We start from the raw sequence: 27,465 nt of genomic DNA, 5'->3' as shown, positions 1-27,465 counted from the left end.
CCATCCTCAGAGATGGTGCTACACTGGGAGGTCAGACCATAACTGGAGACTTGGGCTCTGATTTGGTGACCTACTTTGTGAGGGATGTAATACTCTTGGAGGTTATGGTACCTCAAAGGGATTGAGCAACCCACTGATGCACGGTGACCCCAGCTTCGTTATATCTGGAAGGACGTCACATAAATGTGAAGTGAGAGAGACCGTTCTTGAAGTAGTGGCTGCTTCAACATGTCCCGTGGTTCCAGTGCTGGTTTTGACCGCCACATTACCGTTTTTTCACCAGAGGGCCAGCTTTACCAAGTAGAATATGCTTTTAAGGCTATTTAACCAGGGTGGCCTTACATCAGTAGCTGTCAGAGGGAAAGACTGTGCAGTAATTGTCACACAGAAGAAAGTACCTGACAAATTATTGGATTCTAGCACAGTGACTCACTTATTCAAGATAACCGAAAACATTGGCTGTGTGATGACAGGAATGACAGCTGACAGCAGATCCCAGGTACAGAGGGCACACTATGAGGCAGCTAATTGGAAATACAAGTATGGCTATGAGATTCCTGTGGACATGCTGTGTAAAAGAATTGCTAATATTTCTCAGGTCTACACACAGAATGCTGAAATGAGGCCCCTTGGTTGTTGTATGATTTTAATTGGTATAGATGAAGAACAAGGCCCTCAGGTGTACAAGTGTGATCCTGCAGGTTACTACTGTGGGTTTAAAGCCACTGCAGCAGGTGTTAAACAAACTGAGTCAACCAGCTTTCTTGAAAAAAAGTGAAGAAGAAATTTGATTGGACATTTGAACAGACAATGGAAACTGCGATTACCTGCCTGTCTACTGTTCTATCAATTGATTTCAAACCTTCAGAAATAGAAGTTGGAGTAGTTACAGTTGAAAATCCTAAATTCAGGATTCTTACAGCAGAGATTGACACTCATCTTGTTGCTCTAGCAGAGAGAGACTAAACATTGTAGTCAGTTTACCAAATCCATTACACCACTTGCCTGTGTGTTTGGCAACAACAGATGAACATTATGGAGGCCCTTGGATTGAAAAAGGAACTTCTCCCACTCCTCCTGCCACTGAAGTGGTTAGGGATCTATATAAATAAAAACAGTGCTTTTGGGGAAAAATAAATAAATAAATAAATAAATAAATAAATAAATAAATAAGAAGTGAGACATGGTCTGTCCAGGGGTCCTCAAACTTTTTAAACAGGGGGCCAGTTTACTGTCCCTCAGACCATTGGAGGGCCGGACTATAGTTTAAAAAAAAACTATGAACAAATTCCTACGCGCACTGCGGGCCCGGGACAAGTCAGCTGCTAAGCAGGACAGGCAGCGGCACCCGGCGGGCCGGATAAATGTCCTCGGCGGGCCGCACGTGGCCCGCGGGCCGTAGTTTGAGGACCCCTGGTTTAGAACAACAAACAGACATACCACCAGAGTGAAGAGGTACAAGGGAGGGAGATTCTACACCAGCGTTAATTACTAACTTGTGATGGATCTAATAAAATTAAATATGGTGTCTGGGTGGGGGAATGCAAACAAAGACAGTGTGTACCCTCTCCTGGGAACATTAGAGAGAATTCAAGTGGTTTGATCTGAAATTTATGATTCTGTGATTCAAGTGGTTTGCCTAAGGGCAGGTGATGGGAATAAATAAAGCTGCAACCTCCCACTGGGACCTTCTCAGGAATGGGTTCCTGGATTTTCCAAGTGCTTTTGCTGGGTATATTCATAATGCTCTTCATGGACGAAGGTGAGTCCTGGTGAGGGAGGCAATGAGGGCTGGGAGAGAATGTATGGGAAAGAAGGGAGGGGTTTCTAAACTTGACTCTTGGGGACGCAATAGAATGGTTCATGGAGAACTTTTCTTCTTCTCTTCACAGGAGACAGAGTCCTGACCACAAAATGTATGGTTTGCCATCCTTGGATAAATAATGCTGCAGCAAGAGGGGACATACTTGAGTTCTTTACACATTGTCTCTCTGCCCTCCCTGACTCCACCCTTCTCTCCTCACTCACTGCTCTAGTGTCTTCTTTCTGCCGCCAGCCTTGGGTAGGGGTGATATCCTTGGCTCCAGGAAGGGTCATAACTGTTCCGTACTCAAAAGAGTAAGGACCCTTGGCAGATGTTGGGAAGGGTTTCAACTTATTTTTGTGAGGTTTGCACACCTCAATAAAAATGTTTACTGGTCAGAGAGATTCAGAAGTAGAACCACTTTCCCTGGAGCTCTGCTTTAAAGCTTTACTATCTTTCTTTAGGGGTTCGATTTTGCAATAAATGTGATGTCTTTGATGGATACACCTGCGCCAATGAAATGAAAAGTTGCTGGAAGATTAATGCAGCAGTGTATAACAGGAGTTGTCGCACAGATCACTTTTACTTTTATGATCGCTTTGTAGGTAAGTGGGGGTTAAAGAGAGAGACATAAAATATTACCAATGGTGCCCACAATTCTTGGAGTCAAGGTATGGATGGAGCCTGGGAGAGAATGGGGAAAGTGGGATTCTCCATACACAGACTTGGGGTGAAGACTGTGTGGGAGGCAGATGTCTTTGGCTGATCCTGTTTAAAGAGATAGATAAGATGCACACACAGCCCTAGATTCATCCCAGACTACCTACAGAAAACTGACAAGGTTCTGGAGAGAAGTCATTGCTAGGAAGATAGCGAGAGGAAGCAAGGTGATCACGTTTGCTTTTCTTCTCTTTAGGGAGATATCTATATCGTTATACAACACTATCATGTGAAACTTGTGAAGCGGGAATGTTCCAGGTATTCCATGATCTCCTGAGAGAAACATCTTGCTGCGTTAATGATGACAGGTGCAATGACCCTAATAGTATACCAGAGATTACAAAGGAATATGTGTCACATGACAAAGACAGAATTGTTTGACCAAAAAAATAAAATAAGTTTTAAACCACATCTCTCAGTAAACTTGGCCCTTCCCCTGTTTGATGGCAACATTATCTTACATTTTCTCAAACCCCAGACCCCACTCTTTCCTCTAAGCCAGTATATCTACCTGTGGAACCCCTATCTTTCCTGTGTCAGTGCTTCCAGTAACAGGGACTCCATCTCTACTTTCTGGTTGGATTCCACTGTCTTTACCACCTGATATCTCCTGGCAATCTGTACTTGCTCTTAAGTTTTAAAGTCAGAGTTCTAAAATTTCTGGCAAAGGGAACAAAGTATTTTTCTGGTAGAGCTTCTGAAGGAAGATCAGGAAAAAGTGACTGGGTAGAAATCGGGACAAGAAATCACAGGAGATTTTACAAATATTTGGGAGGACAGTAGAAGAGGTATCTGGTGAGGACTGGGAAGGGTTTGTATTAAGCAGGGGCTTGAAAAAATCCATGTGAAATTAGAAAATTCTATCTTCTGTGAAAGCAATAATCAATGTACCAAATATGAGAGGCTTAGTGTCTTCCACTATTTTGGGAAACTGTTCCAATCACACCTACTTGTGTCCACATACACTTTGATTGCCATGTTTCTTATCATCTTATCTTGCTCTCATGGCCAAAGCCAAGTATACCAGGATGGGCACTTGGCAGAGTATCAGCCAATTACTCTGTCTTCGGGCTTGTGAGGCATACTCTAGAACTTAAAAACATCAATTTAAAAATCTTTAACAAAATATCAGCCAATAGTAGATAAAAGGATAATATATACTGAGTGGCCAGATTATTATGATCTCTGAATGCATAATACTCTATTCACTCAGTCTCTCTCTCTCTCTCTCTCTCTCTCTCTCTCTCTCTCTCTCTCTATATATATATATATATATATATATATATATATATATATATATATATATATATATATATTAGAGGCCCGGTGCATGAATTCGTGCATGGGTGGAGTCCGGCCAGCCTGGCCAGGGGAGGGAACATGGGCAGTTGGCTGGCCTGCCTGTTGGTTGAACTCCTGGTCAAGGGGACAATTTGCATATTAGCTTTTTATTATATAGGATATACACTGAGTGGCCAGATTATTATGTGTTCAGAGATCATAATAATCTGGCCACTCAGTGTATAATAGATCATTAATCTTAGTTGAGTAAAAAATCATTGCAAAACTCAGTGGCTTAAAATAATAAGCAATGAACCCTAGCTGGTTTGGCTCAGTGGATAGCGTGTCAGCCTGCAGACTGAAGAGTCCCAGGCTTCCTTCTGGTCAAGGGCAAATGCCTGAGGTTGTGGGCTTGATCCCTACTTGGGGGTGTGCAGGAGGCAGCCGATCAATGAGTCTCTCTCACTGATATTTCTATCTCTCTCTCCCTCTCCCTTTCTTTCTGAAATCAATAAAAATATATTTTAAAAAATAATAAGCAATTATTTTTCTGTGTCTGAAGAATTCAAATGTTTCACAAGTGCTCATTGGGCAGTTCTGCTAAACTCAGCCAGAGCAGACTCATTCATACATCTAGTGGAGAGCTAGAGTTTGGTTGGTTTAGGCTGGCCTTGAGTAGAGTGACTCAGCTCTGCCCTGCAAGCTTATCTTCTGCTGGGACCAATGGACTAGCTTAGATATATCTTACTCATGACAATGGCAGAAGAAAGAGAGCAAGACCCAAGTTCATTGTACACCAAACTCTGCTTACATTGTTTGCTAACACCGCAATGGTCAAAGCAAGTTATATGACCAACATTAGAGTTAGCAGACGGGACAGGTCACCCCACCTATAATGGCAATACATTGAAAAATGATAGGTCAAAGGATGTAGACAAAAGGAAGGTTGAAGAATTGGGACCAGATGATGCAATATACCATACATCATAGCCAAGTGAATCTTATTCTAGGGATACAAGATTGGTTCAATGTCAAAAATATAAATTATAATAACTTAGAAAAATCAGATGATTATTCCCATAGAAAACAAGAAGTCATATAAAAAACAAGTAAAAGTGGAATTGATAAATGTGTATTTAACATAATAAAATTATCTATAGTTTAGTCCCAAAAGCCAGTATTTATTTAATGGGGAAACATTAGCTTTCATGCCAAAATAAGGGATAAGACAAGGATATTCAGTATCTCTACAGCTAATTAATATATTAGAAGACTAACATGTCCATGCTACCCAAAGCAATCTATAGATTCAGTGCAATTCCTATCAAGATACCCATAGTGTATTTTACAGTACTAGGACAAACATTCCAAAAAATGTATATGGAACCACAAAAGACCCTGAGTAGGCACAGAAGTCTTGAGAAAGAAAAAATTGGAGGAATCATGATACCTGATACCAAATTATACTACAAGGCCATATTAATATAAACAGCATGGTACTGGCATGAAAACAGAAATACAGATCAATGGAACAAAATAGCCCAGAAATAAACTCATGCTTTTATGGTCAATTAATATTTGACAAAGGAGGCAAGAACATACAATTGGGTAAAGATGGTCTATTCATTAAATGGTATTGGGGAAATTGGACAGATATGTATTAAAAAAACTAGACCACCTTTCTACACCATGTACAAGAATAAACTCAAAATGGATTAAAGACTTAAATGTAAGACTTTGAAAACATAAAAATCCCAGAAGAAAACATAGGCAGTAAAATCTCGAACATTTCTCCTAACAAGGATATATTTCCTTGACCAAAGGAAACAAACTACATCAAAGTTTTTGCACAGCAAAGGAAACCAACACAATGAAAAGACAACTCACTGTATAGGGAGAACCTATTTCCCAATGATACATTCTATGAGGGATTAATATGTAAAAGTTATAAAGAACTCATACAACTCAACATCAAAATACCAAAAAATTTAATTTAGGAGGTCGCCGTGCGGGCCGGAGGGACCCGGCCAGCGCGCCACGTGGCCCAGCCGGGGCGCAGGACCCAGCATGAGCGAAGTCCCCTGCAAGAAACGTGAGGACTATTTGGAATGGCCCGAGTATTTCATGGCCGTGGCCTTCCTGTCCGCACAGAGGAGCAAAGATCCCAATTCCCAGGTGGGAGCCTGCATCGTCAATGCAGAAAACAAGATCGTGGGGATCGGGTACAACGGGATGCCGAACGGGTGCAGCGACGACCTGCTGCCTTGGAGGAGGACAGCGGAGCGGAAGCTGGACACCAAGTACCCTTACGTGTGCCACGCCGAGCTGAATGCCATCATGAACAAGAACTCGGCCGACGTGAAAGGCTGCACCATCTACGTGGCCTTGTTCCCGTGTAACGAATGCGCGAAGCTCATCATCCAGGCAGGTATGAAAGAAGTTATATTCATGTCTGATAAGTACCACGATAGCGAGGAGACCACCGCCGCCAGGCTCATGTTTGATATGGCTGGGGTCGCCTTCAGGAAATTCACACCCAAGTGCAGCAAGATTGTCATTGACTTTGATTCCATCAACAGCAGGCCCAGCCAGAAGCTTCAGTGAGTCACATCCCATTAAACCGCTGGGAGATGCGGATCACCCTCCTCCAGGGACCGGAGCGCCTTTCATGTGGATGTTACACGCAGCCTTCCCGTCGCCCGCAGCACTCGGAGACGCACATCTCGGAGAGGCACATCTAAAGCACGTACAACCTCATCTCCCCACTCTCTCTCCTGTCGCAGGGAATCTGCGTCTGATTAAGCTGTCGATTTAGGGTTAAGATAAAGGGGCCTGTGCCCCGCCCGTCTTGAGGGGCTGGCGCAGGGTGCCTTCCCCTTTGTGTGCTGGTTTGCTGGGGTGCATGAGAGCGTTCCCACAGGTGCTGTCACCCACTGCACGTCACAGCAGCTGCACGTGGCTGCATGTGCTAGGCCCGTGGTCTGCAAACTGCGGCTCACGAGCCACATGCAGCTCTTTGGCCCCTTGAGTGTGGCTCTTCCACAAAATACCATGGCCTGGGCGAGTCTATTTTGAGGAAGTGGCGTTAGAAGAAGTAGAAGTTTAAAAAATTTGTCTCTCAAAAGAAATTTCAATAGTTGTACTGTTGATATTTGGCTCTGTTGACTAATGAGTTTGCCGACCACCGTAGCTAGGCGGACCAATAATAACCATCGTGTTCCTGCGCGAAGAGCCGGCAGGCTCATGGGAACATCTGGCCCAAATGAGGCAGAACGTGTAGTGCCCGTGGGAACACACGGAGGGCCCGCATGGCAGCGGCATTAAGCTGTGTGCTTGAGAGTCAGGGGTGCCCCCACCCCCCAGACACCCTGAGAGGACAGCCGCCATCCTCATGGTGGTGGCGGAGCTGAGTTCTGGACCCTTTCTCTACTTTTGCTGTCCTGTTCCCCACAGGGGAGTGGCATTCTGTCCCTCGGGGGTGGTGACTCTGGTGTTGTTGTTTTTTTGTTTTGTTTTTTTGACTCCTGTGTTTTTATGTCTCATTTTTGGTTTGTTGGTCACATATTACATAGTTGTTCCTGAGCAGTCAGCTCATCTTGTCGCCCCCAAGACCACATCCTGCTGTGTGGGCGGGGACTGTGTGGATGGGCGGCCATCACGGGTCATTCCCAAGGTTACTCCCAAGGCCTCTCCCAAGGTCACTCCCAAGGCCTCTCCCGAGGTCATTCCCAAGGCCTCTCCTGAGGTCATTCCCAAGACCTCTCCCGAGACCACTCCCAAGGCCTCTCCCAAGGTAATTCCCAAGGCCTCTCCCGAGGTCATTCCCAAAACCTCTCCCAAGGTCATTTCCAAGGCCTCTCCTGAGGTCATTTCCAAGGCTACTCCCAAGGCCTCTCCCAAGGTCACTCCCAAGGCCTCTCCCAAGGTCATTCCCAAGGCCTCTCCCAAGGTCATTCCCAAGGTCATTCTTAAGGCCACTCTCAAGGCCACTCCACAGCCTCGGCGTAAGTGATTCCTAACCTGTAAGTGAGATCAGGCAGTTTTCGCCAGATCTGGTGGGGGCCTCATCTGCACCCCTGGCTCTGGGCCTTCCTCCTCGGACACTAATTGCACCTTCCTGTCGCTGTGAGGGGGTGAGGGGTGTGGCTGGCTGGACACTTATCTATAATCCCACTCAGTTTTTATTAAACATGTTCAGTCAGCCCCTTTGTTGAGAAAGTGGTTTCTTTATCCTGAAGATGATGACTAGTTTTAAAGGGCTCTTATATTTTTATGGGCTTTTATTTTGTCTCTGAGGTTTTGTACTCCGTATTCTGGAGCATTTTGTAATTTGGCTCCTTACCAACATTATTAAAATCTTATTAAAACCTAAAAAAAAAAAAAAAATTTAATTTAAAAAATGGGCAGAACCCTGCTGGCGTGGCTCAGTGGTTGAGCATCAACCTATGAACCAGGATGTCACAGTTCGATTCCCGGCCAGGGCACATTCCCAGATTGCAGGCTCGATCCTCAGTGTGGGGCCTGCAAGAAGCAGCTGATCAATAATTCTCATCATTGGTGTTTCTATCTCTCTCTCTCCTTCTACCTTCCTCTCTGAAATCAATACAAATATATAATATTTAAAAAATGGGCAGAGGCTGGTCTAGTGTCCTGTCTGCTGTGTCCTGAGTCTGTGTGTCTCCAGCTGTCTGAGGAGCAGGTGTGGTGTGGATAGAAGGAGATGATGTGCATTCTCCAGGCCACTCCCTGCCTTCCTCTTCGACCTGTCCATGAGTGTCATGTGTGAACGTGTGGAGAGCCCCGGGCAGGTGTGGAGAGACCACCTCCAAGGTGTGGGCCCCTCCAGGCCTTGGGGCTTTGGGCTGTTTGTTTGGGGATCAAGCCTCTATCCCTATTCTTGTTGCCTGTCCAGATGCCAAACTCTGTGCTGCTACAGGATTTGAACTTTTGGAAACTGATTAAAACGTGCCTTTTGTGGGTGGGGTCAGGGGCCTCTGGATGTAGACCCCGCCCTCTGTTTGGCGCCCCTCTCCTTCCCCGTTGAGCGCAAGGGGCTGGATCTGGCAGGATGCTAGGAACAGAAATGGAGGAGGGGGCAGCCCTATTGCTGCTCTGCTCTCCCCTGGAATTAATTTCAGTGAAGGGTCTGGCCAGCCTGCTGCTGCTCCCTTTACCTATTTGCTGGCTTCTCTTACACCCTCAACACCAATTGAGGGGGATCCTGAGGGAAAAACTACATTCTGGAAGTGGGAGGTCCACTCTGCCTATACTTAGGAAAATGCCTTCCCATCTATCCTCTACCTGTTGTCCCAGCCTGTCCCTTCCCCGTAGCCTTGACTAGCTTGGCTGCAGTGCACTTTGAATGAAGTGTCTGTCCTTTGGCCCAACGCTGGTTTTCTTGCAGAAAACAACAGGCTTCCCCATGGCATCTGCAGGGGACCTTTGGTGGCTTGGGGCACCCTGACTTAGCAAAGTTGTGGGGTGGGGAGGTGCTGAAAGAGGCTAGTTTTGACCCAATGAGGAGGTAAGGGCTCCTCGGGGATCACCTCATTTTCTTGAGCTGGCCTGTGGGGTCACTCTTGGGATCACTCGGAAAGCCTTGGAAGGAGATTGGCTCAATGGGGGATGTCTTCTGCCAGGACAATGCAGAGGAGCCCCACATATGGGGGAAAGCCCCTTAACATTATCTACCTTAAAGACACTCATCAAGGCTGAGGAAAGTGTCCATAGGTACCTAGGACTTTGGTCCTGCCTTTGGGGGGTCATTGGAGGTTGGATATGTATCTCTTCTGGGGGAAAAGGGTCACTCCTCTACTAGGGATTCCTCTGGGCTAATCAGTCCCATCCCTGAGGCTGACCTTCCACTCATCTTTGATTGTGAACTTCCAGAATGCCCAGGCCAGGGATGTCTCTGGAAATTTGGAGTTGAAGCCCAGGTTCTTGTTGGATGTTTCTGCTCCTAGCCATGAGTTGGAAGAGAGCTGGAGGTGAGGTGGGCAGGGAGCAGGCACAGTTCTGCTTTGCCATTTGTCTTCCTAGTTGTAACTCCTGATTATAAAGACCTTGCTCTTCACATTTCGAGCGCTTTATGAAGAATAAAAAATTCACAGACTGCAAAAAAAAAAAAAAAATGGGCAGAGGACCTGAATAGACACTTCTCCAAAGAGGATATACAGATAGTCAATAGACATATGAAAAGATGCTCAACATCACTAATCATCAGAGAAATGAAAATTAAAACCACAAAGAGATATTACCTCATACCAGTCAGAATGGCTATCATCAATAAATCAACAAACCACAATCTTTGGCGAGGATGTGGAAAAAAGGGAACCCTAGTGCACTGTTGCTGGGAATGGAGATTGGTGCAGCCACTATAGAAAATAGTATGGAGTTTCCTCAAAAAATTACAAATGGCACTGCCTTATGACCCAGCAATTCCACTTCTGGGAATATATCTGAAGAAAACTCAAACACTAATTCAAAAGAATATATGCACCCTTATGTTCATAGCAGCACTATTTACAATAGCCAAGATTTGGAAGCAGCCCAAGTGGATGAGTGGATAAAAACAGGTGTGGTACAGCCCTGGTCAGTGTGGCTCAGTTGGTTGGAGCATCCCCCTCTACACTGAAAGGTTGTGGGTTCGATTCCTGGTCAGGGAACATACCTGGGTTGTGGGTTCGATCCCCAGTCAATGTTTCTCTTTCACATTAATGTTTCTCTTTCTCTCTCCCCCTCTCTCTAAAATCAATAAACATATCTTCAGGTGAGATTAAAATAAAAAGCTGTAGTACAGTTACACAGTAGAATACTACTCAACTGTAAAAAAGAAGGAAATCTTACCCTTTGTGACAGCATAGATGGACCTGGATAATATTATACTAAGTGAAATAAGCCAGTTAGAGAAAGACAAGTGCCATATGATTTCACTTATATGTGGAATCTAACAAACAAAATAGAAGCAGACTCATAAATACAGAGAACAAACTGACAGCTGTCAGAGGGTAGGGAGGTTGGAAGACTAGGTGAAAACATGAAAGGATTAAGCCAAAAAATAAAAATAAATAAATTCATAGGCACAGACAACAGTATGATGATTATCAAAGGAAAAGGAGGGGGGTTAGAAGAGGATAAAGGTTGATAAATGATGACGAATGGAGACTTGACTTTGGGTGGTAAACACACAATCCTATATAATGAAAGGGTAATATGCAAATCGACCAAACAGCAGAACGACCAGTCACTATGATGCACACTGACCACCAGGGGTCAGACGCTCAATGCAGGAGCTGCCCCCTGGTCGTCAGTGGGCTCCCACAGGAGGAATGCCACTCAGCCACAAGCTGCACTGATGGCTGGCAAGCACAGAAGCGGTGACAGGAGAGGCTCTGCTCGCTAAAGATGTCCAAATGATGGCTTAGGCCTGCTCCCCTCAGGGGGCGGGCCTAAGCTGTCAGTCAGACATCCCCCGAGGGCTCCCTGACTGCTAAAGGGCACAGGCCGGGTGTGCCACGTCAGCACGGCCAAGGGTGAGCCCGAGTGGGGGCGATGAAAGGATTGAGAAAAGACAGACAAGAGAATGAAAGCTGGGTCTCAGTGGGACGCTGCTCCCTCATGGAGAGACAGCACCACGGACTACAAGCCGTGTCTTTATTTTATAGCCAGATGCCACGAGGCAAAGTAAGGGTGTGGTCAAGATGTTTACAGCATTCTCATGAGTTTTGATCCTACTCAATTACATGCACCTGGTCAAGTTTTGTTTACTTGCAGCCTATATTACTTAGGCACATGGGGCCACGTGTTCGGACCATAGGGTCAAGCTTACAACTACAGCTGTTGGCTATAATTGTGCTGGGAGGGCTCTGCCCTCCAGGCTGGGACTTGCACATGGCCACGAGAGGACTGTGCCCTCTCATCAGTCCAAGGTTTGAACCTGTCCAAAACACTGTAGCCATGCCCCACAGCTGGGCTGAGGGGACTCCCTCCACCCCCAAGTGCACAAATGTCATGCACTGGGCCTCTAGTATAATATACAGATCATGTATTATAGAATTGTACTCTTAAAACCTATATAATTTTATTAACCAGTGTCACCCCAATAAATTCAATAAAAATTTTTAAAAAGATTAGCCAATGCAATTAGACAAAATAAAGCAATTAAAGAACTTAAAATTTGAAAGCGAGAGTCAAAACTATGGTATTTTGCAAATTAAAGGGTATGTACCTGATGAAACCAAATGAATCAATAGAAAAACTAATCTTAGTAATAAGAGAATTTATTAAAGTAATGAGACATAAAATTAATATTCAGTTACCAATTGCCTTTGCATATACAATAACCACTCAGTATGTAAAATGGAATGTCTTATATATAGTAAAAAAAAAAAAAAAAAATCCATAAAAGCTGGAGACGCTGGGAAGGATGGCATGAATTAACGAGAGCTGGGCTACTTCCAGGATGGACCAAGCAGGAAACAAGGAAAGGCAAAATATGAAGAGGAAGAAACATCAGTAACATTCTATAGTAAGGCCTCAGGATGGCAAATATCTTAGCGACTCATGTTGCAATAATCAGAGTTGCAGCAGTGATGGATGTAAGTCCGATTGTTGAAATTAAGTGCCAAGTTTCTGCAGAATCTCTGACACACCATATATGATAACTGAAGAGCATAATCTGCAATAAAGAAGGAACATAGAAAATAAGCCAGTGATCTAGATTCTCTGAAGACAAGTCAAGTCCGGCACTAGCCCAGTCTGTGAAAATGTCATTGGGCATCAGGGTAGGGTTAGGGGTGGCTTCCCAGCACACCCTTCCCAAGAGCCCCTGGGCAGGTGGTGTGGAAGCCACTGGCCCTTGCAGGGGTTGTTGCTTGAGGTCCCTGACGACCCTCAGCTCTTTGTAAAGCTGCTTCATTCCTTTTCCTCTAGAGCAGTGGTCGGCAAACTCATTAGTCAACAGAGCCAAATATCAACAGTACAACGATTGAAATTTCTTTTGAGAGCCACATTTTTTAAACTTCAACTTCTTCTAACACCACTTCTTCAAAATAGACTCGCCCAGGCTATGGTATTTTGTGGAAGAGCCACACTCAAGGGGCCAAAGAGCCGCATGTGGCTCTCGAGCCGCGGTTTGCCGGCCATGGCCCTAGAAGATTAGCAACCAGTGCTTTAGTGTCCTCAGAGTTGGAGTGAGTTTGGTCCGTTTTATTGGGAATATGGCATTCCCACCTCCTTCCTCCTGTCTCATTGTCCCAAATCATCATCTCCTCTGCGTGCACTGGGACCCAAGCTCGGTGCGTCTGCGCTTCGGCTCCTCTCTTAGCTTGGCCTCAGTCTGAGATAGAAAGCTGCTGAAGTACTCTCCTAAGAATGTTCTAAGAATCTCACAGCACCCTCCACCCCGGCCCTCCAACTTACCCTTGTAGATCTTTAAGAGCATGCATGACTCACTCTTCTGAGCAAGACAAACACCAAAGCCTCTTCTACAACGATCTGATTTCATGTGAAGGTGGCACGTTATACACTTTAGCGGTGTCACTGCTGGAGAGTACAGAGCGGGTGTGAGGCCAAGGGGAGGCATGGGCTTAGCAGGAGCTAGAGATCTGTAGGTCTGGAGGAGCAGGCAGGGGTTGCACAGGGGAGGTGGATGAAGGGGAGGTGGATGAAGAGCGGGTGGTACCAGGTATTACACAGTCAGAGCTTTCAACTCCACATCCCAGAGCAATGCTGTTAGGAGAATAAAAGGATTCTGGCCCCAACTTAAGCAATCTCACTTGGGTAACTGAGCAAAGATTAGCCTTCACGGCATTGCTTTTTCCAGCTTAAAAATGGTTTGCCCTGGCCAGTTTTTCTCAGGGGTTAGGGCATTGACCCGAGGACCAAAGATGCCGCGGGTTCCATCCCCAGTCAAAGGCATGTACCTTGGTTACAGGTTCAATCCCCGGCCATGGTGGGGGCGCGAGTGGGAGGCAACCAATCCACGTGTCTGTCTCATGTTGATGTTTCTCTCTCTCCCCTCCCCCCTTCCTTTCCACTCTCTCTAAAAACTAACAGAAAAAATATCCTCATTCCTCCAGTGAGGATTTTTTTTAAAAAAAGGTTTGATTACTGCTGGTCTGGCCTATTTCACAGCACTGCCGATAGGAGGGCGCTCGTGAGGCTGAGCGCTTTGACACAGTTCACCTCAGCTCGTGTTACTATGCTGGGATTTCTGACATTTGCTGCTTCGATATTGTTAGGTGATATACTCTGTTATTTTGAAATCCAAACTGAATCTTTGGGAAGGCTTCATGAATGATAGCATAGTCAGTGACACTTGACGGGATATTTTGTGGGGTGAGCTAACCAAATACAGGTTTAACTTTTTAAAACACCTCTCCCTGGGACACCTACATGAGAAAAGAAAATAGTATTTATTGAGCATCTCATTTGGGCCATGTTCTCTCAACTTGCATCTGATTTAATTCTCACAAAAGCCTTGTGGGTATTTCCCCTATTTCTCAGATGAGCAACCAAAAGTACAGAAAATTTAAGACGGTGACTGAACTACATTTTTTCATCTGACTGATGCCAGAGCACCCAACATTTGCTCTCCTAATAAGGGATGACCTTATAAATGGCAAGGATGTCCCAAGGAAACTCTTGTTAGGATTTTGGATTATGGGGAACAGTAGGGAAAGAGAAAGGAAGCCATGTGAAGGGGCAGCCATTGAGTTTTGAGCCCCTGATGGGAAATGGCAGAATGTTGAAAAGCTCAGAAAGTTATGCCCAGCCGGCATGGCTCAGTGGTTGAATGTCGACCTATGAACCAGGAGATCACAGTTTGATTCCTGATCAGACACATACCCGGGGTTGCAGACTCATTCCCCAGCGGGGGATGTGCAGGAGGCAGCTGATCGATGATTCCCTCTCATCATTGATGTTTCTCTCTCTCTCTCTCTCTCTCTCTCTCTCTCTCTCTCTGAAATCAATTAAAAACTGTATTTGTTTTTTTTTAAAAAAAAAAAGAGAAAAAGAAACGCTCAGAAACTTGGAAGGCAAAGGGAGTTTTAAAGACTAACTAACTTCCCCTCCTTCATAAATAAACTCAAGGCTCAGCCCTGCATGGATATCTGTTACAGAAGTGGAGTTTCTTGGGGCTTCCTAAATCCCGTCTCTGGAGCTCACTCCTCAGCTGTGTGACTCACCTTCAATGCAGCAGAAGAGGGAGAAGACCAACAAGAAGTGTTTGTCCATCCTGACGCGGAAGAAAAGAAGCCAGGGCTGCCAGGCCAGGTCCTTAGGCTACAGGGAGGAAATTTTCACCTCGGGGCAGGGATCATTCATGCAGAAGGGAACCAATCACAAGGTTTCCACGGGGAGCTCAACCTCATTTTTCTCCACCCCACAGCAAAGAATAATGATCATTGATAAATGCTGGGGTTTCTATTAAGCCAACTTTGTTTTTTCATATAACCATCATGGTAATTATTATTAGCATTATAGTTACAATATTATAACTCTTGTTCTGATTTCCCACGGGAGGAAACTGGGTCTTGGTGAAGGTTAGTATCTGACCCAATGCTACTTATCTAGTGACTGATAGTGCCACTCCTCAAAGCAAGACTTTCTAGTTTAGAGACCATCTTTGGTCTCTAGATTTCATGCCTCTTGGAGATTTATTCATACACTCAACAAACATTTATTGAGCGCTTTATGTGCCAGACACACTTCCACGTATGAGAGCAGAGCCATGAATAACTCAGATGAGATCACCTAGCTCCTTACCTTGTGGGTGAAAAACAGGAAAGTGAGATGAAAAGATGTACAATCTATGACCAAATTGGGTCTTCAATCTAGAACTTGTGATTCTCAGCCCAGAATTCTTTCGCCTTACCAGAAATCCATCCTCCCTGGCCAGGGACTGTGAAATTTGTAGGGCTGTGAAATCCCCCCTGGAATGATCATACGACTTGAACTTAAGCAAATGTATATTGTGAATCTGGCCAGTTTTGTCCATGATGTAGGTATCTATCTCTTTGAAAGTTATCTCAGTTAAGGTTAACCATGGGTCAAGCAGTGGAAAATGATGACCAGCCCTGGCATTCTAAATCTAAGCCTATCAGGCAGTGAGCTGATGAGACTTTGTCTAGAGATACCAAGAATCTTCCGTACTGAACTAATTCTATGACATGCTCTTTAGTTGTAGGAACACTATGTTCAATAAAACATATCAAGTCTGACATTTTGAAACATCAGACATAGATTGCATGAAATAAGGTCTGAGCTCAAATACCCCCAAATTTACAATCATCCTTGCTTGGGAAGAGAGCCAGATAGGCTTTAGATATGAGGGAATTGGTTCTGGGTGGCGGGGGGGGGGGGAGGAAATGATTCTAGAATGGAGAGAAAGATTGTGAAGTCTTTTCTCTACTCTGTCATATTTCTGGTGAGGATGTTACAAACTGGATGGAATGTTTCAGGACTTTCCAAAGGATTATCAAGAAGGCAAACCCCTGAGCCTTTGGTGCTTGGGTTTATAAGGTTATCAGAGCATTTCTTTTGTTACTTGTTTTCTCTGCTTTGTCTGTTTAAAGACAATGACTCTAGAGCCATAGCCAAGAAAGCAGGCATCCTAGGTTAAACTGTAAGTGTTTGCACAGTTTCTATTCTTCTTCTTCCAAGGCTCCCTATGGCAGAGGTTTTCTGAAAGGCTCATTGAGTTTTGAATCTCTTTTCTACTGAATTATTTCCAGTTAGGATTATGGAATTTTGCAACTCCACCCAGGCACTGGGATCCTTTGACCTGCTCTGCATTCTCCCACAGTAACTCATCCATCAAACTTTCTCTTAAAAACAATTTTGGCCCTAACTGGTTTGGCTCAGTGGATAGAGCATCGGCCTGCGGACTGAAGGGTCCCAGGTTCGATTCCAGTCAAGGGCATGTACCTTGGTTGTGGGCACATTCCCAGTAGGAGGTGTGCAGGAGACAGCTGATCCATGTTTCTCTCTCATCAATGTTTCTAACTCTGTATCCCTCTCCCTTCCTCTCTGTAAAAAATCAATAAAATATATATTTTTTTTAAATTTTTTCTTCATTTAGCATGGAGTAGGAGAGAATAGGTATTAGAACCTATTAGGAGAGGCAATAATAGAAATAGCATTTTCCTCAGAGTCTGGAGACCTGTAGTTGACTGCAATGCAATTCATGGCATCATTACCAAGCCACTTATCTATGAAGTGAGATTTCGAGCATTTTTATGATCATTTACAACTTTAACATTCTATGGCTCTATGATGTAAATCATGAGGATGGGTACTAAGTTCTGTTATTTTGACCTAGCACTCTGCTTAGCACATGGTGATGAGCTGAACATATGATGACTGAGTGCGGAAGTGAATGAATGAAGGTATCCATCTCACCTGATTCCAGTCTCCATAACTGATAGAGTCATGGGGCACAGCACCCAGATTAATGCACTCCCATGCTAAGAAGCTGCCACTCAGCATAGATGCCGTTCGCCCTGCTCTGAGGAGATGAAAGCAGAACATCGAGTCCTTGTGTTCATGGTCTCTGTTGGCTTCAGGATGGGGGCTGAGATCTTGGTGATACCACAGATGAGCAACCCCTTAATCTGAGTTTCTACAAAGGAAGCTCAGTTTGAAAAAGTTGGCATGTTTCTTTTTTTTTTTAAATATGTTTTTATTGATTTCAGAGAGGAAGGGAGTGGGAGAGAGAGATAGAAACATCAGTGATGAGAGAGAATCATTGATTGGCTGCCTCCTGCCTGCGGATCCCCTACTGGGGATCGAGCCCACAACCTAGGCATGTGCCCTGACCGGGAATGGAACCTTGACTTCCTGGTACATAGTTTGACGCTCAATCGCTGAGCCACACCGGCTGGGCTGTCATGTCTCTTCAGCTTCCTTTAAACTGGAATATTTCTGCTGCCTGTCCTTGTCTTTCGTGGCATATATATATATATATATATATATATATATATATATATATATATATATTATATCAGTCCTACCTCTTTTAAAATGCAGCATTCATCATTCATTTTGGGGGTGTTTGATGATTCCTGTGATTAGATTTAGATGGTCCATTCTGGGCTGAAGTACTATATGGGTGCTGTTGTGTCCTTCTTTGTATCATACATACCTAGAGGCACACCATGTCTATCTGTTCCTCATTGATGATTTAAAAATACATTACATTTTATTTTAAAAATTTTGTAATAGCTTTATTGAGTTATAATTGACATCCAAAAACTGCACTAATTTAGACTGTATGGTATAATAATATTTGGCATGTTCATAATTGTGACACCATACCAAAATCAAGATGGGCAAAAGGCCCAGGACAGTCAAACTGGTTTTCATTATTTCCTTTGTAAACTTCCTAAGTAGCACAACACTTCACTTTGAAATGTAAAAATACATGCCGCCTACTATCTTAGGACTCTAGCTGGAGCTTCCTTTTTACATCCTTATTTTAGTTCCCCCCAAATCAATCTGATAACCTGGTTGCTACGTGAAAAATGGACTGGAAGGATGCCTGAGAGGATGTGGAAAAATCATTATTCACTTGTTCCACAAATACTTATTGGGTGTCTCCTATGTTGGGAGCTTCCAGATGCTGGGCATGCAGTGGTACATAAAACAAAGCCCTTGCTTTGTTCTAGTACAGGAGTCAAGCAAGTCACCAAACAGATATGTGCAGTCAGGTAGTGAGAAATTCCACCCTACATGATTAGGACACAGTAATCTCAGCAGCAAGACCAACGCATGGTCCCCCTTTTTTAACCACATGCCATCACCTCCAACAACATGCACCTTTGTGCCTTGGTTTCCTGCTTACCATATCACTGCAACCGCATGACCTGCTCCCATCACAGTGTGTCAGGTTTTTGACAGCTCTGTACTTTGACATATGCTGTTCTTTTGGGTGCCTGTCCCTACTCACTTCTTTTTTTAAAAAAAGTTCTGATTGATTTGAGAGAGAGAGAGAGAAACATCAATGTGAGAGAGAAACATCCATCGGCTGCCTCCTGCATGCCCCCTACAGGGGACTGAGCCCACAACCCAGGCATGTGCCCTGTCTGGAATCGATCCTGAGATCTTTTGGTGCATGGGACCACACCCAACCAACTGAGCCACACCAGCCAGGGCCCTGCTCACCTATTTTAGCTAGCACATTGATAGCCTGAAAAATCCTGCCCAACCACTTCTTTTTCAGGAAAACCTTCCCTGGTTAGACAGTCAAATTGGAAGGTATCTCAACTCAGCCCTTTTAAACAGCCTTGTTTGATGTACCTGTGGTCCCTGAAACAAGGCTTTAATGTCCGTGAGACCACTAACTTGTGCCCTAGTTTGCCGATCTTCTCTTCCTGTGATATTGTCATTTGGTATGTGTTTTGTAATTATTTACAAATTCAATCACCTGAAAGCAAACCAGACAAATTTCACCTCGGCTTACCTTTTTCCTGAAGTCTTCCTTCCCTACACCACAGAAGGGGCACCCCAATGCTCCCCCACAATCAGACTACACCTGGAATCCTGAGCTTCTTTTCTGGGGCCTCTGTTTAGGTGAGACCAAAAAAAAAAAAAAAAGCCTGAGATTATTCTAAAGAGAGTAACTAGGTTAGTGAACATAGCTAAAAGGAACTAAGCTGTCCAAATCCTGTCTTGATATATTTGAAAGGTTAAAATGTGAAAGAGAAAATTGACTTTATTGCATAGCTCAATAAATATATGTATACTAGAGGCCTGAAGCACGAAATTCATGCAAGGGACTTGGCTCTTACAGCCCCTGCTTCGTCCGGAAGGTCATCTGGAAGGTCGTTCGGCTGTCTGGTCTAATTAGCATATTACACTTTTATTATTATAGGTGTCCGCTCATTGTTGAAGAGAATGAATTTTAAACTAGATGCCTTAGGGGTAGTGAGACTCCAGTGGGTGGTTTTGTTCTGGGAACATCGAGGTACTGTCTGTCCCTAAATTTTTATGATTCTATAATTTAGAAGAAGTGCCCAAGGACAGATCACTGGAGGAGATTAACCAGCACATTCCTCGGGAAAGTGTGCATGACCCAAGCCCAAAGATGTTCGCTCTGTTTTTGCTGGGCCTGGTCTCTCTGGTCTGCACCAATAATGGTAAGTCCTAGAGACAGGGGGCAGCTGGTTGTTGCTTAAGAGATGGGCAGACACTGGGGGAGGAGACATGTCCAGAATTGGCTTTGGGACTTGGGCAGGTTTATGTGAAATTATTTCAAGGAGGACTTTTCTTCTTTTCACAGGTGAACTTCAGAGGTATCTCATAGGTACGACCATGCCTAATCTAAAGTCCTTGGTAAACAGGCCTTTTGTGACGTGTTTAGAAGTAACCCTCCCCTCCATCTGCAGAGAGGGCTAGAAAACACCCTTATTATAAAGTCCTAGGAGTTTTCTCTTCTCCCAGACCAATTTAGTCCATTACAGACCAATTTAGTCCATTCCAGACCAATTTAGTCTATTCCTTTCAGTAAGGACACTAAAATCCCCTTTGTTACTCCCTTTCCTCCTTACTGGACAAAAGTCATCTATGACAAGGGGCTAAATCCTTGTGGGGGTCCATAGATAAGTTTTATAGGGACTCTGACCTTTTGAAATCATAGGCAACATTTGATGTATGTCTGTACATGTTAGCTTTCATGGAGATTATCAAAGGATTCAATGGCCTGAGGAAGAGTAGGAGCCACTACCAGGGGTGGGCAAACTTTTTGACTCGAGGGCCACAATGGGTTCTTAAACTGGACTGGAGGGCCGGAACAAAAGCATGGATGGAGTGTTTGTGTGAACTAATATAAATTCAAAGTAAAGGAGCGCAGGGGAGAGCAAGAGAACCGGATAGAATAAGCCGGATCCAGCCTGCGAGCCATAGTTTGCCCACGGCTGCACTAGGCAACAGCACATTCCTGTAGAGAAGCCCCCTCCCCCGGAGAACCCTCTCTTGAGTACATTCGTTAAGCACCTCTTTCTGTGTCCAGCAGAGCCTTCAGTACTGTGTTATAAATGTAAAAAATTTCATCTTGGGTTATGCTATGACACCATGAGTTCCTGCAACCTGCAGTACCAGCAGTCCTGTGCTACTGAGAACATTTACATCCTTACAAAAAGAGGTAGTGTGGGGTACAGCGTGACTGAGAAATATCCACCTCCCTCCCTTGGAGACGTGGCTGTTCTTTTGCCCTCACTCAGAGTGTGTGAGAGAATGGGATGGGGGTGTGTGAGAGAATGGGATGGGGGTGTGTGAGAGAATGGGATGGGGGTGTGTGAGAGAATGGGATGGGGGTGTGTGAGAGAATGGGATGGGGGTGTGTGAGAGAATGGGATGGGGTGTGTGAGAGAATGGGATGGGGTGTGTGAGAGAATGGGATGGGGGTGTGTGAGAGAATGGGATGGGGAAGGATGGGGTGGTCCTCTAGACGGGATGGCAAAGATGCACTTTTCCTTAAGACAACAGTGCGTGAAGAAGCAGCTGATGTGCCTTACTGGTTAGGGAATGAAATCCATGATCTGGGTCAGTAGTTAGTAGACTCAGCTTTGTGGCTCATTTGGGCTTAGGGAAAAGTTAGTGAGGCTCTGAGGAGAGGTGGTTCCTAGCAATAGGGTAGGAGGAAACATAGTCATTATAGTTGTATTCCCTCTCTTTCACCTCCTCAGGGCAGAGTATATACTATTATTCAATACTGTCATGTATGACCAACTGTGAGGACGTCAACTTCTTGGGTTTTGAGAAGAGGACAGAGCTCATCTGTTGCAAACATAGTAACTATTGCAACCTCCCCGAGGGATCCTAGCTCGGCATCTCTCCTGGGTTTGGGGTCATTCTTCAACTCCCCATTCCCTTTATTTCCTCCCCCAAACCTGTATTTTGCTCTCCTCTTCTAGCAATGGTAGAGAGTGAGAAAGCCAGCTGGTAGTAAAAACAGTAGCAGTCATATGAAGAAATAGAGGAGGGTAGCTGAGTCTCATTAATTATGGAGCATTAGACCGAATTTTTCAAATCTCTGCTGTTTGCCTCTGGCAGGGGGGTTTGGTTTCCTCATGGTGGCCATGCCATAAATAGGATTGGGTTTAAAATTACCATTGCCTATATGGAAATGCCAAGATTTGCTTCAAAATAATCCCAAGCTAGTACTGAGAATTCTGTAACCATACTTTATCCTCATCTATACCCAGTCTTCTGGGCTGTGATTCTTTGGATTAGCCCTGACACCTCCAGGCACTCTCCTTTTGCTCGTGGGTTATGGAGATAGAAGAGGACTAACTTTAGCTTCCCAATTTGCTGGCAACATGAGCCACATCTGTCTCTGGGAGAGAGCTCTTTGGTGGTGGGGGTGAGGTGATGGGGGGCAGAGTGTAGGAGAAGCAGGAATCAAGCTAGAAAACCTGGGCAGGCATAGGGATAAAGCATCAAGGAAAAATTTAAGGGCATTTCAGTTTGTGGAAACTAAGATTTGGGAGACAATTTGGTGTGAGTGGAGTTATGATGGCCCTACCTAGCAAGGTAGCCAGGTAGCCATGTAGGGATTGAATTGAGGATGGAGAACTTGCCCTGCCGGTTTGGCTCAGTGGATAGAGTGTCAGCCTGCGGACTGAAGGGTCCTAGGTTTGATTCCAGTCAAGGGCACATGCCCAGGTTGTGGGCTCCATCCCCAGTGTGGGACGTGCAGGAGGCAGCCAATCAGTGATTCTCTCTCATCATTGATGTTTCTATCTCTCTCTCCCTCTCCCTTCCTCTCTGAAATCAATAAAAATACTTTTTTAAAAAAGGAAAGGGCTTTTTCTTACTCATGAAGAAGACGGAGCCATGTGTTTGCAACCTGAAGTGTGTTTATTTAGGAAAGCATTCTGAAGAGGCCATGGCAACAATGTCACCTAGAGGTGGAGCCACAGAAGAACCAGCAATTTCTAGATAAATTCATTACAAAAGTCATAGCTCCTACAGCACCGGAAGTTCACCAAGTAGATACTCCATTTGATGTTGTTCACGTTAGCACAGTTCTTCAGGCAGCCCATGAAGGTCAACCACGGTGTACCGTCACCTGCAGCCGGGAGGAGAAACATCAGCACAGAGGCGCTTGCCCAGAAACTTCCGTTCAGACTTCCCCAGCATATAAAAGCGACCTCAGGTAGTTTAAGGCTCTGTTATTCAAATGGGAAGAATTGGAAGATGTTGCTGGTTGGGGGCCTCCCAAACGAAAAGCAATGGTAGAGGCGTTGGGGAAAATGACTGGAGGGGAGGGGAGGGGCGGGGGGAGAAATAATGCCAGCAGCAATCCTGGGGTTACCAAAGCGGACGCTTCCATTGAGAATCAGCACTGGTTTAAATAAGACCTATAAACGCCAAGGGATCACTTAGCACGAAGGGTAGGCGAATAGAGAAGTCATGATGTTTAGTCTTACCCATCGCGGGCTCTTTAAGCCAGTCGCTATTGCTGCTCGAAGCTCCTCTGTTTCCACAGTTGAAAACCACCCGGAGGACTTGCCCTCCCCGCCCCACACCCAGCTGCTCTCCAGCCAGGTGCCTGGCCTCTGCTTTCTTCAGGCTTCTCCAAACACTGGCTCTCTAGCTCCAGACCCGCCCCTTCGTGATCACCCACTGGTTTCATTCTGCCATGTGATGGGGGTAAAGGCACGAGCCACTCAGAGCTGAGACTGCCTCTTCACTCTGGCTGACACCTCCCTGTCTGCTTCCTCCGCCCCTTTTTCCTTCCCCCTACCCACAACTTACTTTTCTTTTTTTTAACATATGAATTTTTTTATTTTTTATTTCTTTATTGATTAAGGGGTTACATATGTGTCCTTATTCCCCCATTACACCCCCCCTATCCCCCCACCTCATGCCCTCACCCCCCTGTTGTCTGTGTCCATTGGTTAGGCTTATATGCATGCATACAAGTCCTTTGGTTGATCTCTCCCCCTTACCCCCACCCTCCCCTACCTTCCCTCTGAGGTTTGATGGCCTGATCCATGTTTCTCTGTCTCTGGATCTGTTTTTGTTCATCAGTTTATGCCACAACTTACTTTTAGCAATCGTCCCAGTTGTGCAAGCCTCCTCTGGTGTTGCCATACATATTCCCCTGCCTTTGGAGCATCTGTGTCCTGGAAACTTGATGTGGCACATCTTGCACTGGATAGATTCTGTAATTTGGACCAGAGTAGGGAAGCGGAAGTGAGAGCAGTTCTCACGTGCTGGGGGACCCACCTCCCCTTTCAGGCTGGGATTCAGGTTAAGCCAAGAGGGGCTGTGGGGTTTCTGGTCTCAAGAGCATTAGTCTGAAAAATATGGGAGGGGAAAGAAACGAAAAGAGGAACAAAGCGAAGGCTGAGACCATCAGCTCAGGTCCTCTTCATACTCACGAAAAAATTGGCTTTTATCCATATAGAGGTGGTGTTGGTAGAGTGCCTGTCCTGGCAAAGAGAAATGAAACGTGAAGCAAACCTGCCCTTTGAATTCTTGCCGTGCCTGGGGTCCATCCTCTCTCTAACCTGGAGCCACCTTAGGCCATGTCTGTCCCTCCAGAGCCTGACCACCTATCTCACCACCCCTTCGAGCTCCTGCCCCACTTTAATGCTCTTCACCTGTGTGGGGCCTCTCTGACTCCCCTCCCCATGAAATACACTTCTTTTTTTTTAAAGCCTCACTCTCCTCTTGTTAACCCACCCGATGTGGCTTTTACCCACATGTTGTCTGGAAGCTGACGACAGGAAAAAGCATCTGATATTCATGAAGTAGTTACACTTAGGATTTGGCCAGCTAGTGCCTCCGACGTTTCCCTTTCCTTGTCCTTGATTAACTCGCCCTAAGCCTTGCCAACTGCTGTTCGTGTTAGGAGGCCAAACTTAAAAGCAGCTCCCACCCCAGCCCCCTCCTGCGGGAATAGGTGGCCAGGTTGAAAGTCTGGGTCTATCTCTGGTGCCTTTCCATCCCCTGGGCCTGCCCTGCCCTGCCCCTCGCATCTCCTCCCTCCTCTAATCTTCCCCCTCCCCACTACGGATCCATTTTTACTCACCTGCATACTCTCTGTTTAAAAATGACCCAGATAGTACTGTTGGGGGAAGAAAGATACATTCTCTGCAGACCTTGTTTTAACCAGTGCCACTTCCCAGCTTCTGTGAAAATTCTCTCAATTCTTTATAACCCATCAATTTTCTCCTGGGTGGGTGGGGTGGGGGCGGGGGGTGGGGGAGCTACAGCTTTGGTGAGATCCCAGGGACATGATGCCCTGGGTGGAAGGCATGGCATTGGAATGGCAGCTCTAAGAGGACCCTCAGAGGACCTCTGTCATGGGAACCCTGACCCATCCAGGACCCTTCACATGTCTCTCCAACCGGCAGCCCTGCGGCTCACCTCTAAAGCAGCACAGCAGCACAGGGAGGCCCCGCAGGAGGGACCCATCCATTTTGGAGGGAGAGAGGAGTAGATTAGGGCAGGAAGCTGATGTGCCTATTTATACACCTGCCAGGTGGGGGTTCCCCAGGAAGGCCTAGAGGCGGGGACACGGTGGAAGTCCTTCAGAGACTCTCCTGCTTCTAGGGACCAGTCACTTCCCTTTTCGGCACATCGCGGGAGACGGAGCGGCTAGACACATCCTGGCCCTGATTTATTTCAGTCCTGCCACTCAGGATGTCCCATGTCATGTTCTATGGCCTTTTATTTATTCCACACGGTGGGGCGGACAGGGTGGATCAGGGCTGGGCAGGTAGGACTCAGTCAGCCCCACCAAGGTGCTCATTAAAGCACAGAGAGCATGCGTGCAGATAACCGGGAGGCAGAAAGGCCGATGCCTGTAGGGAGTGGGGGAGCGAAGGGGGAGGTTAGGCTCAGAGGCCCCGACAGAGGATTCTCCTTCGGGGGAGTGCTTCCCAGCTGTCAGTCATCCTGGAATGAAGCAAACCCTAGTGTAGAAGATGAGAGTCGAGGAGGAAACTACTTCCCACTCTTGGAGTTGAGACTTAGATTTGTTGTCTGTTCATCCTCACCCGAGGAAATGTTTTCCATTGATTTTTAGAAAGACTGGAAAGGATGGAGGAACAGGAAGAGAGAGGGATAGAGACAGAGATGTGAGAGAGACACATCCATTATTGGTTGCCTCCTGCTTCTGCCCCAACCAGTGCCGGTGATCAAAGCCACAACCCAGGTATAGGCCCTTGGCCGGGAATCAAACCCGTGACTCTTCAGTGTATGGGCAGAAGCTCTAACCACTGACCCACACCACCCAGGGTGAGACTTAGACTTTTGTTAGAAGATGGAAGTTTTGGATTACTTCTCCTGCAGAGAGGGAAGCTGGTCCTTCCCGCTGGCTGTCAGGCCAGGTATTGGTGGGTTTTCCCTGAACTCTGAGAGTGACTATGCATCCAGTTAGGTCGGTGGCTGAATGTGAAGGTCCCATGGAGGGACCGAGCCAGTGGATTCTAAGAAAGCCATAGCCAGTATCTTATCCTACCTTCAGCAGACTGCAACGGAAATCTCAGTTTGGTCCCTGCTGTTATTTGCAAGGAATTGAGGGTAGGGTCTGTGTCCATGCTTAGGGCAAAGCAATAGAGGGGGAGAAACAGCACTGGAAGGAAGCAGATGGCACTAGGGCACAATGTAGGTCTACAGCAAAGGGGGCAGTGGTCTCAGCCAGATGTGGGCTGATGAGGCAGGGGACAAGAGCGATGCACCAAAGAGATTTTCTCCATGATATGCTGGACATTATTACTGCATACCAAAGAGCACACTAGCTTTTTTTTTCATCAAGGGAAGAAGGAGGAAGAGAGGTAAATTCGTGAACTGCTTCCCTGGGGCACCTAGAACCCGGGTGAAGCTGTGAAATAGCACCATTAAGTATTTGTACATCAGACACACACACACACACACACACACACACACATCATCATCATCATCATCATCATCATCATCATCATCATCATCACTGATTTTTGTGTTGTGCATAGTCATTAGCTCGTCTCATCGCCCTGACATTTAGTATCTCCTCTGCTTCTCTATATTCCTCTCCCACAATTTGAGATCTTCCCTCTTTCCTTCCATACTTGTTTCTTTCGCTAATGGCAGCCACCAGAAAGAGCAGGCTCTCCTTCTGCACCTGCCAGGACTGTCTCCTCACTGATTACTCTCCTGTGACGTCATTATGCCACTTCTCCTAAAGAAGAGACTTCTCTCTCCTGCTTTACTGACCCACCTGGATTCTTTGCTTATTGAACCCATTCCATTGACTTACTTTTCTCCTAAAATCTCCTCGCATACTCCCAGCCTTAATATCTCAAAATACCCGATTTTCCTTTCTTAAAATATATTTTTATTATTGATTTCAGAGAGGGAGGGAAAGGGAGAGAGAGATAGAAACATCAATGATGAGAGAGAATCATTGATCAACTGCCTCCTTCACGCCCCACACAGGGGATCAAGACCACAACCCGGGCATGTGCCCTGAACGGGAATCGAACCATGACCTCCTGGTTCATAGGTTGATGCTCAACCACTGAGCCACGCCAGCCGATACTCCTGATTTTCTTTCTGGGCCCACTCTGTTCCTTCTCTCAGTGCCTCTAATCCTTTTTCTTATCCTCTTAGTGCACCCCAAAAATAATTATTTTTATGTCCTAAATTTTAGACCCATGACTTAA

At 45.6% G+C, this 27,465-nt stretch overlaps 4 protein-coding genes and 1 pseudogene across 5 annotated transcripts; 3 read left to right on the top strand and 2 right to left on the bottom strand.

The window, feature by feature from the left end:
• Positions 1-314: 314 nt before the first annotated feature.
• LOC308238255 (proteasome subunit alpha type-6-like) lies at positions 315-966 on the top strand (annotated as a pseudogene). Its single transcript has one exon. The product of its transcript is annotated as a proteasome subunit alpha type-6-like (transcript).
• Positions 967-5,872: 4,906 nt separating this feature from the next.
• LOC308238108 (deoxycytidylate deaminase) lies at positions 5,873-6,409 on the top strand (the record flags this gene model as incomplete). Its single annotated transcript, XM_080649708.1, has 1 exon — positions 5,873-6,409. The coding sequence occupies one exon, from the start codon at positions 5,873-5,875 to the stop codon at positions 6,407-6,409; it is 537 nt and encodes a 178-aa protein (XP_080505834.1).
• A 5,948-nt stretch (positions 6,410-12,357) lies between these two features.
• On the bottom strand, positions 12,358-15,043 carry PATE3 (prostate and testis expressed 3; the record flags this gene model as incomplete). The annotated part of the gene is made up of 3 exons (XM_080649887.1): positions 12,358-12,482; positions 13,226-13,348; positions 14,995-15,043. The coding sequence occupies 3 exons, from the start codon at positions 15,041-15,043 to the stop codon at positions 12,358-12,360; spliced, it is 297 nt and encodes a 98-aa protein (XP_080506013.1).
• A 4,849-nt stretch (positions 15,044-19,892) lies between these two features.
• Positions 19,893-21,629, top strand: PATE2 (prostate and testis expressed 2; the record flags this gene model as incomplete). Its single annotated transcript, XM_080649886.1, has 3 exons — positions 19,893-19,944; positions 20,817-20,953; positions 21,498-21,629. 3 exons carry the CDS (start codon positions 19,893-19,895, stop codon positions 21,627-21,629), a joined length of 321 nt encoding a protein of 106 aa, XP_080506012.1.
• Positions 21,630-22,743: 1,114 nt separating this feature from the next.
• On the bottom strand, positions 22,744-25,238 carry PATE1 (prostate and testis expressed 1; the record flags this gene model as incomplete). Its single annotated transcript, XM_080650385.1, has 5 exons — positions 22,744-22,877; positions 23,860-23,976; positions 24,196-24,246; positions 24,849-24,884; positions 25,187-25,238. The coding sequence occupies 5 exons, from the start codon at positions 25,236-25,238 to the stop codon at positions 22,744-22,746; spliced, it is 390 nt and encodes a 129-aa protein (XP_080506511.1).
• Positions 25,239-27,465: the final 2,227 nt, after the last annotated feature.

Source organism: Plecotus auritus, assembly GCF_963455305.1.
Source record: "Plecotus auritus genome assembly, chromosome: 13".
NCBI lineage: Eukaryota > Metazoa > Chordata > Mammalia > Chiroptera > Vespertilionidae > Plecotus > Plecotus auritus.
Note: the sequence above shows the minus strand (reverse complement) of the source record. Positions and strands in the feature narration are given on the sequence as shown.